General features: G+C 37.3%; 1 protein-coding gene across 3 annotated transcripts in view; it reads right to left on the bottom strand.

Moving 5' to 3' along the window:
* The window catches only part of ppm1ba (protein phosphatase, Mg2+/Mn2+ dependent, 1Ba), a 39,045-nt gene that overhangs the window by 1,532 nt on the left and 21,682 nt on the right, over positions 1 to 15,831 (bottom strand). For 2 of the 3 annotated variants that reach the window (XM_073834077.1, XM_073834078.1), the window contains exons 2-5: positions 9,227 to 10,096; positions 9,004 to 9,121; positions 6,841 to 6,952; positions 6,566 to 6,623 (exon numbers count right to left, since the gene is read on the bottom strand). In XM_073834077.1, the coding sequence (XP_073690178.1) occupies positions 6,566 to 6,623; positions 6,841 to 6,952; positions 9,004 to 9,121; positions 9,227 to 10,081 (1,143 nt within the window). In that variant the 5' untranslated portion in view covers positions 10,082 to 10,096. Of the gene's footprint in view, positions 1 to 1,630; positions 1,648 to 6,565; positions 6,624 to 6,840; positions 6,953 to 9,003; positions 9,122 to 9,226; positions 10,097 to 15,831 lie in introns of all 3 variants that reach the window. The other variant, XM_073834079.1, reaches the window with a different exon arrangement.

Consider the following 15,831-nt stretch of genomic DNA (forward strand, 5'->3'; position numbering starts at 1 on the left):
AGATTTTTTGTTTTTCAAAGATTCTTCTGCTCACCAAGCCTTCATTTATTTGATCCAAAAAGTACAGTAAAAACAGTAAAATATTTTACTGTTTAAAATAACAGTTTTTTATTTGAATATTTTTTAAAATGTAATTTATTTATGTAATTTCAAAGCTGAATTTTTAGCATCATTACTCCAGTCTCATGATCCTTCAGAAGTCATTTTAATATTCTGATCTGCTGCTCAAAAACATTTAATAATGTTGAAAACAGCTGAATAGATTTTTTTAGGTTTCTTTGATGAAAGTTCAGAAGAACAGCATTAATCTGAAATAGAAATCTTTTGTAACAATTATAAATGTCTTTATCATCACTTTTGATAAATTTAAAGAATCCCTGATAATTAAAAGTAATAAAAGTAATTAAAAATAATATTAAGTTCTATAAGAAATGTTATGTAACATGCAGATTATTCTAATGAAAGATGATTTCTGAAGGATCATTGTCTGCTGAAAATTCAGTTTTGCAATCACATTAATAAATTACATTTTAAAATACATTAAAATAGAAAACAGTTATTTTAAAATATAATATTTCACATTACTGCTTTGTTGTATTTTAATTAAATATTAAAATAAATAAGCCTTACTACCTTATATGAATATGTGGTAAACTTCTGAAATTACTTTAATAAAAAAAGAAATTAAATGTTAATTTAACAATTCCCCCCAACCTCCTGTATCCAAAATTCTGTAGCTACCAGTGATTGTTTAAGCAAAAATCTCTTTATAACTTAAACAAAAAGGTAAAAAAAAAAAAAAACACTTGGACACTTGAACACTTACTACAATTGCCCCTGGTCTCCCAAACTCCATTACTGAACCTTGAAACCAGAATTGTTATTGTTTCTTTGTCTAATATTTTATTTGCAGAAGTAAAACTGTGATTGAATCATTTCTTCACTCGATATCAAAAAATTAATTATTGTATAAGGCACAGACACAATTCAGAAAAGGAAAAGGCAATAGGATAATATGATCCTGCATTTTTTATTTGACCTTTTTACTCTATTACATTATTTCCTACTCTCACTTCCCAGCAGCCAAAGTTAAACATCTGCATCACAGAGAAAAACGATGCATGTGCAAAGCATCAACATGAAAAATTGTGGAAAAATTGATCCAGACCCTTGTAAAATGGCTGATTAGAGATTAGCGAGTAATGTTTTTGGTCTCGAATATGATTACTTTTCAAGAGAGCATTTGAAAGCCATTTCTTGACACGGAACATACAAGTGCAGGATTTGAAATGAAATCCAAGTTAAACAAGTCTTCTGCATTCATTGACAGGAACACTGTTGCTTTGGTAATGTAAAACACAAATAAAGAAGTGAATAATCTACAGGGCTTGAATGTTTAACAGGTATAGTATAATATAACTATACTTTGACAGTTTGGAATTGCAATGCAAACCGCATAAAACAAACATGGATAGCCACAAACCAGCAGTTAAATAAATGGAAATTCCCTACTGATGCATTAGTACATATGAATAGGATATAGAATAGGAAAGCTTCTGCTACAATGTTCAAACAAACTTGAGCCACTCTTTCTGTAGAAAACATTAGTATCAATTAGTAATCAACTTACCAAATAAAACAGCTGGGCTGCATTAATCAAAGGGTGAACACATACATCATTAGTTCTGTTAATGTGTAGTATTCTCTTAATGTGCCTTAATATGTTTGTTCTTGATATGAATACCATCCTTGGTTTATACATTTATTCAAGAATACTATATAACTGCTCATCTGGCTGTGAAAAACAGGTTATGGTACTTAAAAAATGGAATTATTGACAAAAGGAGGGATGGATGGAGTATAAAGCCTACTACACACTGTCACTGGCTATCACTGAAAAACACAAGGATCTAGTCTACTCCTCACAACACTCACTGATGAGGCCTAGGGATGTCAAAAGTACCAAGTTGATAACGGAATTTATATAATAAAAATGCATACCAAAAGTAAATTTAATTATTTGTACGGTTAGATATGCAAAGACGTGAATTATGCAAATTGGATGACATGTTTGCTGCAAATGCGCAATAATTGCCTCAATCGCGTCTTCTGTGCAAATGGAAAATTTGCAACTCAAGTGAAAAATTTGCATGAGTTGTCACACAAGCCAATCAGTGAATAGCTTATTGACACATCCTGTTTTACACATTTTTTAAATAATGTATTTGTTCAAGTGATTCTGCGAGTAACGTGATGCAAATATTCGCTTCGCTTTTGGCGTCCACACACTGGGGGTTGACCGATGTGTTTTTCAGGGCTGATGCAGATACCGATTATTACAGATCAAGTAGACCGATATCCAATATTTTGAATCGATATATGCCTGGTGTAAAAATTTAAATTACTGTCAAATTAAAAATAACAAGGGCTCAGACAAAAACTCTTTAAATGGTTTTAAAGTTTTTTTAAATTGGCAAATTGGTTTTGTAAATGACAGATAACTATAAAAATGCTTACTATCGGCAACAATAATCAGCCCTAACCCTTCTTTCACACATTGTAACAGAACTGGTATTATGTTAATAAATGGATCGAACCACAATACTGACAGAAAAATAAAATTATATTTCTTGTTTGTATGAAGGCTATATACAAGTAAAAAGTGAACATTAATTTATTTGTTCTTTTCTTCTTAAATATTATATAGTTTTATAGGGGGTTTCATAGACTTGGCAAATTAAACTTTTCTAAAGTTTGTATGTACAGACATCTGTTGTGGGCATGTTCATATCAATATCAGAATTTTATCATATTGGCCGAAATTAAGAAATATATCTTGATTTTAGCCATACCATCCAGCCCTAAGAATTACTTGGAAAATTTTGACTTTCTTTGAGCTATACTTAAAAGTGACCTTACTACTTAAAAGTTTGGGGTTGGTAAAGACATTGTAATATCTCATATTTCACCAAATATTTGATCAAAAATACAGTAAAAACAGCAATATTGTAAAGTATTACAATTTAAATAAACTCTAATAATTTAAATAAAATTCTAATATGCTAACTTTGTGCTCAATAAACATTTCTGATTATCATCAATTTTGTAAAGTTGTGCAGCTTTATATTTTTGCGAAAACTATGATACATTTTTCAGGATTCTTCTGAGAAAGTTCACAAAACACGTTTATTTGAAACAGAAAACTTAACCCTCTGGAGTCTGAGGGGTTTTGGGGGTACTGGAGAAGTTTTGACATGCCCTGACATTTGTGCTTTTTTCCAGTATCTTACAAACATATTAATTGCTAAAGTCTGATTACACTTTCATCAATTAGCACAAACAATAATATGTGAACAGCAGGAATGTACATGTTTGTGTTTTTGAATCTTACTGACCCCAAACATTTTAAAAGGTAGTGCACTAATTTTATTAAATTAACATTTAATAAACAGCTTTGATATCAAAAATGGTATCAAGAATCCTGAAATTTTTCTGGCACTGGTATTGACTACTGACATTTTGGTATCCTGACAACCCTAAAGAGGAGAGTCCAAGAGCAAAGAGAACACCATCTCTCCCTTTCACACAAACACACATACACACTTCTAAGACGTCCAGTAGGGGAGAGGGGAACACTTGGACCAAAACTCCAGCTTTGTCCAACTGGTGTCCAGACCAACACATGAGAATGTGTCACAATAATTAAACAAACAAAACGAACTGACACATTCTTCTGAGATGCTTACCTCACACACACAGACGTTTATGTTCATGGGTAAAACGACAGAACAGGTAACCAATGTGCAGGTTTTACGACAAGCAAACCCTAGTGCAGTTTGCCAGATCACACATTGAGTACTGACATCATCATGAGACATGGCTTAAGAGTTCATAAAAACCTAATGAAATAACATACTTGTGTGCTCACTAATCAAGTCTGATTGGGTCATGCTTACAGGCTGATAGATCTCAGCTCATCTTGTTGATGGGATGTATTAGGAGTGTTTGTGATGTGGTGATCTCAACCGCTGTGCTTTGGGGCAGAGGATCATCTGAATGAGCTCATTACAGCTGTGATTTGAGCAGGATGTTTTACTCTCAGCAGTAAATAAATGAGCAAAATAGGCGAGTGGGATGGAGAGAGCAGACAGTTGGAATGAGAAAGTAACACTAAGTGACTCTTGGTTGATGGATGTTAACACCAGGTATAAAAGGGTCAAGTGAGCGAGGTGGAGAACAAGGCAATGTCTCATGATAAGATGAGTCCAATAGGTCAAGGGGAAGCTAACATTTCTACATTTTCATGGAAAGACCAGGGGCTAAATGTACTACTGTCATCAAACCAGGAGGTTCTAGACCAGTGTTTCTCAACGGGGGCGGTACCGCCCCCCAGGGGGCGTTGGGAGAGCGTCGGGAAAGCGATTGAAAGCAATCATTTTGAAAGGGGGGCGCTGAGGTGGTTTTGGTTTGTGTTGGTTTGCGGCAGATGCGAAAAACGCAAAAAATCAAACCCGATCCGATTTTTTTTTATGACGGACGAAAATTTTGGAGGCAGTGTGCAAGTGTGATTAACATAACGTGAGGTATTTATTTTTTAACGTGCGAAAAATTCGGACTCATTGTGTGCAATGACCTTAAGTGTTAGCTGGCTGCTAGTTTACTCCCGCTTCTAGACTAGACGCTGTATCTTCTTTATACTTCAGTGTTCGCTCGCAGTGTAGTGCAGCTGCCGAACTTTCCCTCAAAACAATATCAAGTATTTAGACACGGTAAAGCATGAGATGCTTTTTCTTGTTTAGAAAAAAATATATATATGAAAGCTTTTTGTTTGCCAAATGATTTAAATGCCACATTTTTAAAGAGTGTATTCAAAGCTCACAAATAATAGCCCAGCCTAATTTTTACTGCACGTTGCTTTTTTGCTCCTTGGGAAACTAATGATAATGATATTTCAAGCCCAGTCAAATCAATGTCATGAATGTCATGTGGCACTCAATTACATATTATTTGAAATAAAATTATGTATGGGCTAATGTGGGCTGTTATATTTAAGTTTAGATGGGTTACATGCTTTTAAAACAGGCCTATATATTATAAATAAAACAACTAAAAACTAAAAAAAAACAATTAAAAAAGGCAAATAAGATTTTTTTAAATGGATGAATAAAAAAGGTTGCATTTGTTTAAAAAAATACAAAAATGCCATTAAAAAAAGCTTTTTTAATTGAATATATTTTAAAATGTGTTTTCCTCTTATGCTAAGCTTCATTACTCTAGCTTTCAGTGTAACATGATCTTTCAGAAATCATGCTGAATGCCATAAAATCAAGAATAATATAATGTAATGTAATTTGTTCTCTTTAACATTTATTTAATTGTCTGAGGTACAAAGAAACAAATTCCAATGTTTACACTGGACAACTTATTTTTGTTAACAAATTTTGAGCCACGATCTAGCTTTGCTTGCAAAGACTGAGAAGCTCCTTTTATACCCAAAGATGGTCCCCTCACCTATTACCAATTCACCTGCCTCCTGTGAACTGTTTCAAAACAGTTTAGCTTATTCTGTAACCTTTTCACTTTTATTTTTCTTCTGTCTCAATTGTTTTGGAGTGTGTTGCACTTTTGTGACTTTAAAATTTTTTATTTTTTATTTTATAAAATACATGTAAGTTGGTCAGTGAAAACTTTGGAAATCTTTTCTTTGTAATGTCAATTAAAAAAAAGTTAAATAGAATTAACAAATCATAGATTTTATCATTTTACAAAACGTCCCAACTTTGTGTTTTCTTTAAGGTATTTCTAAGCAAACTTTGAAATATTTTAAAAAAATGTGAAATATAGTAGAGTTTACATTTCTTCCATTTGCATGTGTAAAAGTGGTATTACCCACAAAATTAACCATCTCAGAAAAAAGGGAATTCAATATATTCTCAAAAAGCAGGGTATTTTCCAAGGGATTTTTATTTTATTTATTTTTTTAATTTTTTTTTAATGAAAGCTAATTGAACATATCCAAACATATCACAGCAGTAAAAAGGGTGTTCAAGAGTTCCAGAAATGGAAGAACAAACTAAAATCACTTAGGTAAAAGTGTCCATTTGGATATGTTCTGAATTTTTATTTAGTCTTTTTAAATTTGTGGCAATAAAGTATATCAGCATCACAACAACACTGAAGCTGTAGCAATGAAAATCACCAATTTGCTTAAAAACTCTGTAAATGAATGTTATTACTGTTTTTTTTAATAATTTACTGTAAAAAAAAAAAAAAAAAAAATACATCACTGTCTTTTTTGATCAATTCAATGCATCCTTGAATTACTTTCGTAAAAATTGTAATGACCCCATACATTTGAATTACTATAAATATAATAACAGTCCTTATTATAAACACAAAATACTAATAATAATCAACTTTAATATTCAGTGAGGACAATTAGACTATGATTTATTTGATGGGGGCGGTGAGGAACCTGAATAATGGGTAGGGGGGCGCTGGCCCAAAAAAGGTTGAGAACCACTGTTCTAGACCTTTAAAAAAAACAGACTCTATTCATACTCACACCATCCTCTTCTCTTTGGGGGTTCAATCGGTTGTACACTGCTTCAATAACACTGTGCCTGCAGAGAAAGACAACAGCCAATGTATTAGAAAAATAAAATAATAAGATTTCTGGGTGGACTGGTGTGTAGAGGTTATAGATCAAGATTCAAAGTCATGCTGGATTTTGAGTCAAGTGTACTTGGGACTAAACCTGCAAACTGCAAAATATTAGGCACATTAATGCATTTGTGCAGGTGTGAACCTGTGTGGTTTGTAACCATGCTATTTACTTACTTGCTGGCAAGACCGCCCCCTGGTGGGAGATTGGGGATACTTTCTTGGGACAGGCTGCTCATGACATGCGCCAGCTCAGGTACACCTTCTTCCCCTGCTTTTTCAATGAGCTCTGATTTGGAAACAGAAAATGATAAACCATAGGTTAAAGCTTGCTTGATTGCTCCATTTAATGGAACACTACTATGTATGCAGGACAACTTGGTGTAAATGTAAACTACTGTATATGTGTATGAAGAAATAAGTAATGCATTGCTGGTACTCGTGTAAAGCACTGGTGTTAAATGGTAAGATATGAAATGAGACAAAGACAAAAAAGAAAAAAACAGACACTGAGAGGCAAGAGTGAGACTCTAGAAGGAAAGCCTGTGGCCCAGTTGGGCTGCTCAGGGCCGCTCTGGGCCTGTTGCCAGTTAGATGTTCAGCCAGCACATTCCTCACCAGAGCAGCAGTGCCGACGACTCCCTCAGGCCCTCTCAGCACCCAGCCAAACATTACAACAACGTTAACCCAACCTTTGCCCAAAGCTCAAGGCCAAAAGTTTACATAACCCCCAAAACCCCACAAAACCAACAACCACTTGCCAGAGTACATCCAATGTACAATACAGCAAAGAAAGGCCAACGGAGGGGGAACTAAAAAGAAACAGTGTCAGGCTATCAGGAGATATTAAACTAGGAAGAGAGAAAGATTAAAGGAGGTGGAGACAGGATAGCATGTTTAAGACCAGAAGAGAAAAGGTGTGGGGGAAGGGGACATTTCTCTTTAACAAAAGGCTTATTTTCTAAAACCTTTTTAAATGATCTGTCTTTTTTATTTGGTAGCACTGTATGTTTGTTTAATGCAAATGCATGCAGCACAGCATAAGAAAAAGGTTTTCCGACATTGCTTAGGTATGGTCTGAACATTGCTGCAGAAAAAAAGGGCCTAAACTATGCAGCTGTGTGAGTTTATTGGAGCAGAATCATTATCATTGTTTGTTGATTAAAGGAATAGTTCACCCAAAAATGAAAATTACCCCATGATTTACTCACCCTCAAGCCATCCTAGGTGCAAATGGCTTTCATCTTTTTAGACAAGTCAGAGTTACATTAAAAAACATCCTAGCTTATCTAAGCTTTACAACGGCAGTGAATGGTGGTCGAGACTTTGACGACCAAAAAAGTGCACCTGTTCATCATAAAAAGTGTTCCACACAGCTCCGGTGGGTTAATAAAGGCCTCCTGAAGTGAACCAATGCGTTTGTGTAAGAAAAAGATCCATATTTAAAACTTGCTTCAGCTAAAATTAGATTTTTTTTTATTTAACTCCGATTGTCTGTCTGAAAGAAGGAAGTCATATACATCTAGGATGGCTTGAGGATGAGTAAATCATGGGGTAATTTTCATTTCTGGGTAAAATATCCCTTTAAATTTACATTTTATCCAGCTCTGATAATAAATATAAAGATTACACTAGGTTTTCCTTTGCTAAAGTAAGGAAACTTTGCTTCCTTTGCTCCTGTAAACAAACATTGGTTTTCACGAGACTCACAGGCTCATGCGCTACCACATATGTCCTATGCAATCTGACCGGAGCGGCTTCCATGTACAACTGTTAGCGCAAGATAGATTAAAGTGATTTTATTACATTTTAAATATGTATATTTTTCTTACAAAATGAATCGATTCACTTCCTTTATTCACCCCCTGGAGGCACTTTTTATTATGGATTGTGCGCTTTATTGGACTTGTTTTGGACAGTTGAAGAGAAACACCCACCGCCATTATAAAGCTTGGAGGAGTCAGAACAATTCCCACTGAATTCAACTAAAAAAGAAAGTCATATACACCTAGGATACCTTGAGGTGTGAGTAAATAATGGGCTAATTTTCATTTTTGGGGAACATAACCCTTTAAGTAGTCTTTTTTTTAGACTACTATTTTCATTATATCAGTGATTACTTGAATACTTATTGCTGATAAGACAAAACACCAAAACCAAAAACCAAAACAACTCTGAATGCCATTTACTTAATATTTGTCTTTATACAATTGTCGTCTTTTTTTCTATTGCATGTAGGAACGTTGAAATTATTTCATCAGATAAACGACTGCTTCCAAACCCACGGTGAAGGAAAGACGCTACATATGTCGCGGGTCAGCGAACTCTTCTATTTCTCACCTTCCACATGTGACTCGAGGAACTTGTCCAACTCAGCATCTCTCTTTACCGCCTCCTCTGACACCTGGGGTGCATTTGGCAAACAGACTAATACAATACTCATATTATCTCGACTTCCCTGAAAGAAAAAAGAAATAACAAAAAAAGCAAATAATCTCACCTGATGATAAAACATTCGTGCTATGCGAAAAGCTGTCACACAAGTGAAAGTAAGGAACTGTACCTTATGTAGACAGGTATCCACAACCTCATTGCACACTCTCTCCAGGTCATCCGTCACCTCCAGCCTCGATCGCACAAAGGCACACAGCTCCTCGTTGCTCATCACATCCCAAATACCGTCACACGCCAGCACCATGAATTCATCCTCCGCATCTGACCGAGCGATTTCGAACACTTCAGGCTCCGGTGACACAAGCTGCTCAGTGGGACCCTTGCCCTCTACACACTTGTAGTCATAGTCACCCAGTGCTCGGGATACAGCCAGCGATCCATTAACCCTCTGGATCATCACCGAGCCACCTGCATTCTGTATACGCTCCTTCTCCCGTGGGTCGCAGGGCTTATGGTCCATCGTGGAGAAGCAGACATGCGCGTTACGGCAGAGAAGGGCCCGCGAGTCCCCGCAGTTAATGAAGTACAAATGTTCTGGAGAGAGCAGCACAGCCACTGCGGTGGAGCCACTGCGGTCCATACCGTTTCGCAGGTCTGTGAAGCTGCGCATGTGTTCGTCGATCCTCAGGAAGCCGGCACGGATACCCCTCTTCACCGCGTCTATAGCTGGTGTCTCAGGTGCTGGAGCTCCAGCCTTCCGCAGTTCATCTGCCGACCCAGCTGCAACGATATGTTCCAAAAGGTGTTTAGAGCAGTAGTTGGCGACACGTGAGCCGGCGTGCCCATCGTAGACGGCGAAGAAGGACCAGTCGTCCAGGCCGTGTGGCAGACCTACGGCTGCGGTGTGCGCATCCTCCATCTCCACCCTCCATCCCTGCATGCTGCTGAGGCCAAAACGCAGGCCATTCCCTTCCCCGTGCGCATTGTATTTTTCCGTTTTGGGCTTATCTAGAAACGCGCCCATGGCTCAGGCCACCGTCTGCAGAGACAAAGAAACGTTGAAGAAAAGACATCAAAAGTGGGTTTTTGCTGCACAAAAGAAACACTGAAACATCATTTAAAAGCTTCATTTAAACCTAAAAATATATGATCGCTGTAGCTTAAATGTATAAGCTAACATTAAACATCCCCTCACACTCTATAAACGCTGTAAAGGCACACCAAGAGCTGCTTTAGACATGAAGATTAAAATTCGAGGGGAAAAAACCCAGCACATACGGTCCAAAAAACGCCCACTCTGGAGTGAACACAAATGTGGAAGGTTTAGTCTTAGTGCTCAATAGACGGATTTCTATTAACAACAAACTTCAAGTGAAATAAACATGTAGAGATTCTTGGCCCTTAAGCCACAGAGTGGGCGTAGCTTCTGAAAATCAACAAACTGCAGCCCAGATAATCCAATTGCCTGTGTAGGGCTGTTTTACTGCTATAGCAGCGTATCCTGCACTGCTATTCAAGTGTTAGCCACTGAAAAATAGACATTACATGGCTCTATGAGAGCAGTGTATTGCTGCCTTAACGTTGTATTGCTGCTGAGGTGAATCAAAATGCATGTACAGTACAATCTAGGGCTGCACGATATTGGGAAAAAATTACATTGCGATATATTTTTTCCTGCGATATATATAAAAATTTACCCTAATCTTCAAATTCAAAAACTTTTCTGCATTGTTTCACCTTCTGGAGCATCAGTAAGCATCTGAACCTTCTGTAATAGTTGCATATGAGGTTGTCCTCAGTGTGAAAAGATGGATCTCAAAATAATACAGTAATTGTTGGAAAGGGTTCAAATACACAAAAATGCTGAAGAACCAAAGAATTTGTGGAACCTGAAGGACTTTTCTGAAGAACAGTTTAACTGTTCAGGACAAACAAGGCATTCATGACTCTGATTTTTCAGTTTCGATTACATTTCAGCCCTATTTTGAAGTCAATTTCAACAAAATAACCAAAACTGTAAAAGGAACATTTTACTCAAAGTCCTGAGAAATGCTAAAAAAGATTTGTTATATCCAGTTGCTAATACCGAATTTTGCCTAAACCCTATTTTTCCCTTCAATGCAAGTATAAATCAACAACACACAGGTATAGCATTCTGGGTGCTTCTGCTGTGTCCCTAGTAGGGTTGTCACGATACCATAAAAATGACTTACGATACTATACCAGCTGAAGTATCACGATACCAAGTAGTATCGCGATACCATGCAGTATTTTGTTCATTTAAAATTCTATTCTACAAAATGAATCAAAGTTTCATAAATAAAAAGATGTAAATGAAAACAGACAACATTTTTTTCTCTGAATACTTCATTAATGTGAATGAATGACTGGCTATTGTTTTCCATGAAATCATGTCAACATAACTCATCTTAGAGTTGCGCAGAAGCTGCATGAAGTGACATTTAGATGTGGTATTTATACATTTAGACTTTATTTATAATTGCATAAATAATAGATTACAGACTAATGTTTTAAATACAAAACTCTGAATATAGAAATATTATGGGAAAGAATGTAATATGATGAGAAACTTAAACCCGTCAGCAGGTGGCAGCAGTGTTTGTGATTGAATCACTGAGTCGTTCAAACGATTCTTTCAAAACAGCTGAATCATTCAGGAGTGAATCAAATGACTGTTTTTATGAATGGCTTAGTGAATCAGTGATTCGCCCAAACCAACGCAGATATGGATTCGAACACAGAAACGAAACAAAAACATCTTGCTGAACTGTCAGGAGCATTTTTGCTCGCATATCTTAAAAGTAAGCAGCTTATATATTAAAACATTAATTTATAATATATAAAATATATTTATTCCATGGAATGTCTGGATACTGGATTCTGATTGGCTGGCAGGTGTGCAGTAAAACCGTTTAATGCACAGGTAGTTCCAAGTCAGTTTAATCACCGTTCTATATTAATGCGCTGCTTTAATTGATCCACGCAAAAGCACAGAGAGAGAGAGAGAGAGGTCGGAGATCGCATTGTGCTGTGCACATACATAAACTTCTTGTCAGCGTTTGCCTGCGATCCTTATTAAAATAGCCTAGATAATAGATCGCTACATTATATTCCTCAGCAACGAGGTGGTAAAGCTGCTGTTTTTGAATGAATCGTTGTTTGTAGAGAGAGACGCACACTCGCACAGCATGCAGGCAGGTAACGTTACGCACACACACAACTGTCATCTCTCTTGCCTTCACACTCTCTCTTGGTCGATCGATAATCTACTGAAACAAATGCTATATTTCATTCAAATAAATGTGATCTTACTGGACTATTTAATCTCTGAGTCTGATTTGAAGCGGGCAGAATGCTAGAGCTGCGTGTCATAACTGACGAAAATAACCGTCTTTTTTATCCATTCAGTCAGATTTTGCGCTGCAAATATCAATCCTAGTTTTAATTTGTCTATAACCATGGAATAAGCGGGATAATCAACGGCTTGCCGTGCGTTAAAGGATTTAAAATGCACTTCGCGGAGGCAACCACCCTCCGCTTCGCGTCGGGTGGTTATTAGCCTCCACGTCGTGCATTTAAAATCCTTTAATGCACGGCAAACCGTTGATTATCCCTTACATAATGATTAATAAGAACCAAGTGGAAAGCAGCTAGTATGTTAATGAATGGAATTGCATTCGTGATCAACGATCCTTCCAGAAACAAATTATTTCACCTGTTCTAAAAGTGGGCAAAGGAATGAAAATACGAAAAAACTATAAATATGTTGAATAAGTGATTCTTGAACTGCTATTTTTTTTTAAATAACATCAGACGGTCTGAATCAGACCCTCTCTTCTGATAAACTGCAGCGTGAACAACGACGTGCGCGTGCACCTTCTCATTTCAAACTGAACTGAAGCATCGGGAAACACTGGATACCATATGAAGCTTAGAGACAGCCTGTACTACACAAAGCACAGCAGAAAGACATTTTGGTGTGCTGGCGTGCATGTTCAAATGAACGTTTTAAACAGTGTTACTGCCGTGCATATACGATACTACCGTTTCAAAAATGCAATGGCACCGCGGGTATTTTTAAGATTTAGTATCGCGATACTACCGTAGTACCGGTATACTGTGCAACCCTAGTCCCTAGTGCCATCATTCTTCTGTGATCACCTTATTCATTCATCACATCAGTAGTGTAACTGCAACTGAAGCGATTGCAGAGATTAAACTTCTCACCTAGCAGGAAGACAGGATTTGCTATCCTCAGATGAACTGCCTGTTAAGACTCAAAGTCAAGCTGTGACATGTAGCTGTCTGGACTATTTCTACTTGCCAGATGAATCATACTAGACAGTGGACACACAAATCTAATCATATATTTTAAATCAAAACAGAATTCTGCTTGTCCGTTGCTGAGATGAGGCACTTGGTTACCGTGGTGAGAGTAACTGATACATGGAAGCTCCATGCAGCCATGCAAAACCACACACGCTACGAAACACGTCTGATTCAGTGAGGAAGAGATGCACCCAAGGATCTATTTACAGGATAGAGTGAAAGTGACCCTATTTACTCATGCTGTGGTGACCTCAGTATCACAGGTTTAATCCAACAGTGCTAGCAGAGTTCTGGAACTCAGAGTTCACAGTCAGCCAACAGTGAAAGGAGGTCAGCCACGCTGCCAGAGCAGTCACACGACAGCTCTTTTTGTCCACAGGTTACAGCTTCGAGTCTCAGCAAACATTACATGAGTGCACAAATGAATGTATAACAATTCTAGGTCCATTTGAAATGAGGACAGATAGCTTACTTGTGCGGTGAAAATTTGACTACTGTTCTGCAAAGTAAGCAATTCATGTACAAACTGACCAAACTAACATGCAAGTATTGCTTGTGCAGCAAAGCAAACAACCTTTTATAGTTGAAAACTTCACCAACATGCTGTCCTATGAATAAGCATTCGGTAATTTCATTGATTTAAGCCTCACAAGCTTTTAAAACATTACACAGTAACAGCTCATTGTTCAATTTAAGTCAGGCAAAACAAAGGGATCATTCAGTTCATGGAGTTCAATCACTGATTCAGGCCAGTAATTCCCAAATTCATGAGTTTTTTGATAAGTTAATTAAAAGAAACGGCATATCTCTTCATCTTTACAAGTTATAGCATGAAATAAACATGAATGAACATCAGGAGGTTATCTTGTTTCGACCATGAAAAGATGTCAATACACACCATTTTTCAAGTTCAAGTCCACCAATGTTATTCAAATCTCCTGTCTGGTTTGTTTGTCAGACAAAAATGACAGTTTCTGCGTTAAAATTGGTAAGATGTTAATCAAACGCCGGCAAAGGGTCAAACGAGCAGCCATATATTGGGCAACGTTCATTAATAACTTGGACTAAAGAAATGCCAGCAGTTAATGTCATGTGCTGTGCTGCACTTTTCACACGTCTCAATGATATAAGGTCTTTGTGTCATTCAGAGCAACCACTCATCTTGGTGTGACCAATAACAATAACTATTAAATTAAAACTCAAATATCTAATAATTTCTGTGGTTGAAATATGAATCACTGCTACAGTATGCTGAAGTGAACAGTATTGTCGCACCACATGACATGTTTAAGGCTCATCGAGATGAAAAAAAAATTAAAATCAATTAATTTTAATTTTTTATATGAATTTATGTGTACACAACTTAAGACTATAGAATACCCACTCGTATAGTTTTGAATGGGAAAAAATGCAACACTCATTATGGCCACGAATCCCCGCCTTCTTAATGAAAGAGCCAATCGATGATTAGTAAAGTCAGCTGCCATTAGATGTCCTGGTTGGTATATACCATTTTCCTGAGTAAACGATAGCCGCTTTTCCACTATCGGGCCGAACCGTTCTTAGAACGGTCGGGTACAGTTCCAGTTGTGTTTCCACCTGAGCCCGGTACGGCACGGAACGATTACAAACCGTTCTCGGCCCGGAATTCTCGCCACGGTTAGACAACCGTGCTGAACCGGGCTGGTAAAATGCATGTGCATGACGTCACCACGCTGTTGCCTGGCTACCAGTTTCTCTATGGCTCTGTCTATGGCTAAGCGGATGCGCAGTAAGCAGATACGGTAAATATAAATATAAATGGCTGAGACACTTTGGTCTGTGGATGAAACATTTGCTGTAATATTGATATTTGGACAGAAAGAAAAATTCAACAACAGCTGGAGGGTGAAAAGAGAAACGAAAAGTTTTTAAGATTATAGCGCAGTGTCTTGCAGAGAAGGGCATTAAGAAAAGTTCAAAACAGTGCCGGGAAAAAATAAAAAACTCAAACATACATATCGCGTCCAAAAGGACAATAACAGTAGAAGCGGGGCTGTCTACTCTTGCGTTACCAAGGCAACGATTTGACGCATTTGTATTTACATTCCAAAGACAGGGCTCTAGAGTGCGACCAATTTGGTCGCACGTGCGACCTAATTTCTCAATGGTGCGACTAAAAAAAAATCAAAGGTTGCACCGGTGCGACCAGCCGTTCGAGGGGAAAAAAAACGAAACTCCGTCACAAAGTCTCCCTGTTGCTCAACAACAGACACACATTAGACCCATATCGTGGTCTAAACCAATCAGAGAATAAGGACAGATCCCGCGCCCCCTCTGATTGGCCGTGGTCCAGATATTCCTGTACGTGTGTGTACGTTTGAAAATGCATGTGATGCAGTCAGGATGTCTCTACATTGTCAAGCGTTTACAATGCCTCCTCCG

This window comes from Garra rufa, chromosome 2 (genome assembly GCF_049309525.1).
Source record: "Garra rufa chromosome 2, GarRuf1.0, whole genome shotgun sequence".
Lineage (NCBI taxonomy): Eukaryota > Metazoa > Chordata > Actinopteri > Cypriniformes > Cyprinidae > Garra > Garra rufa.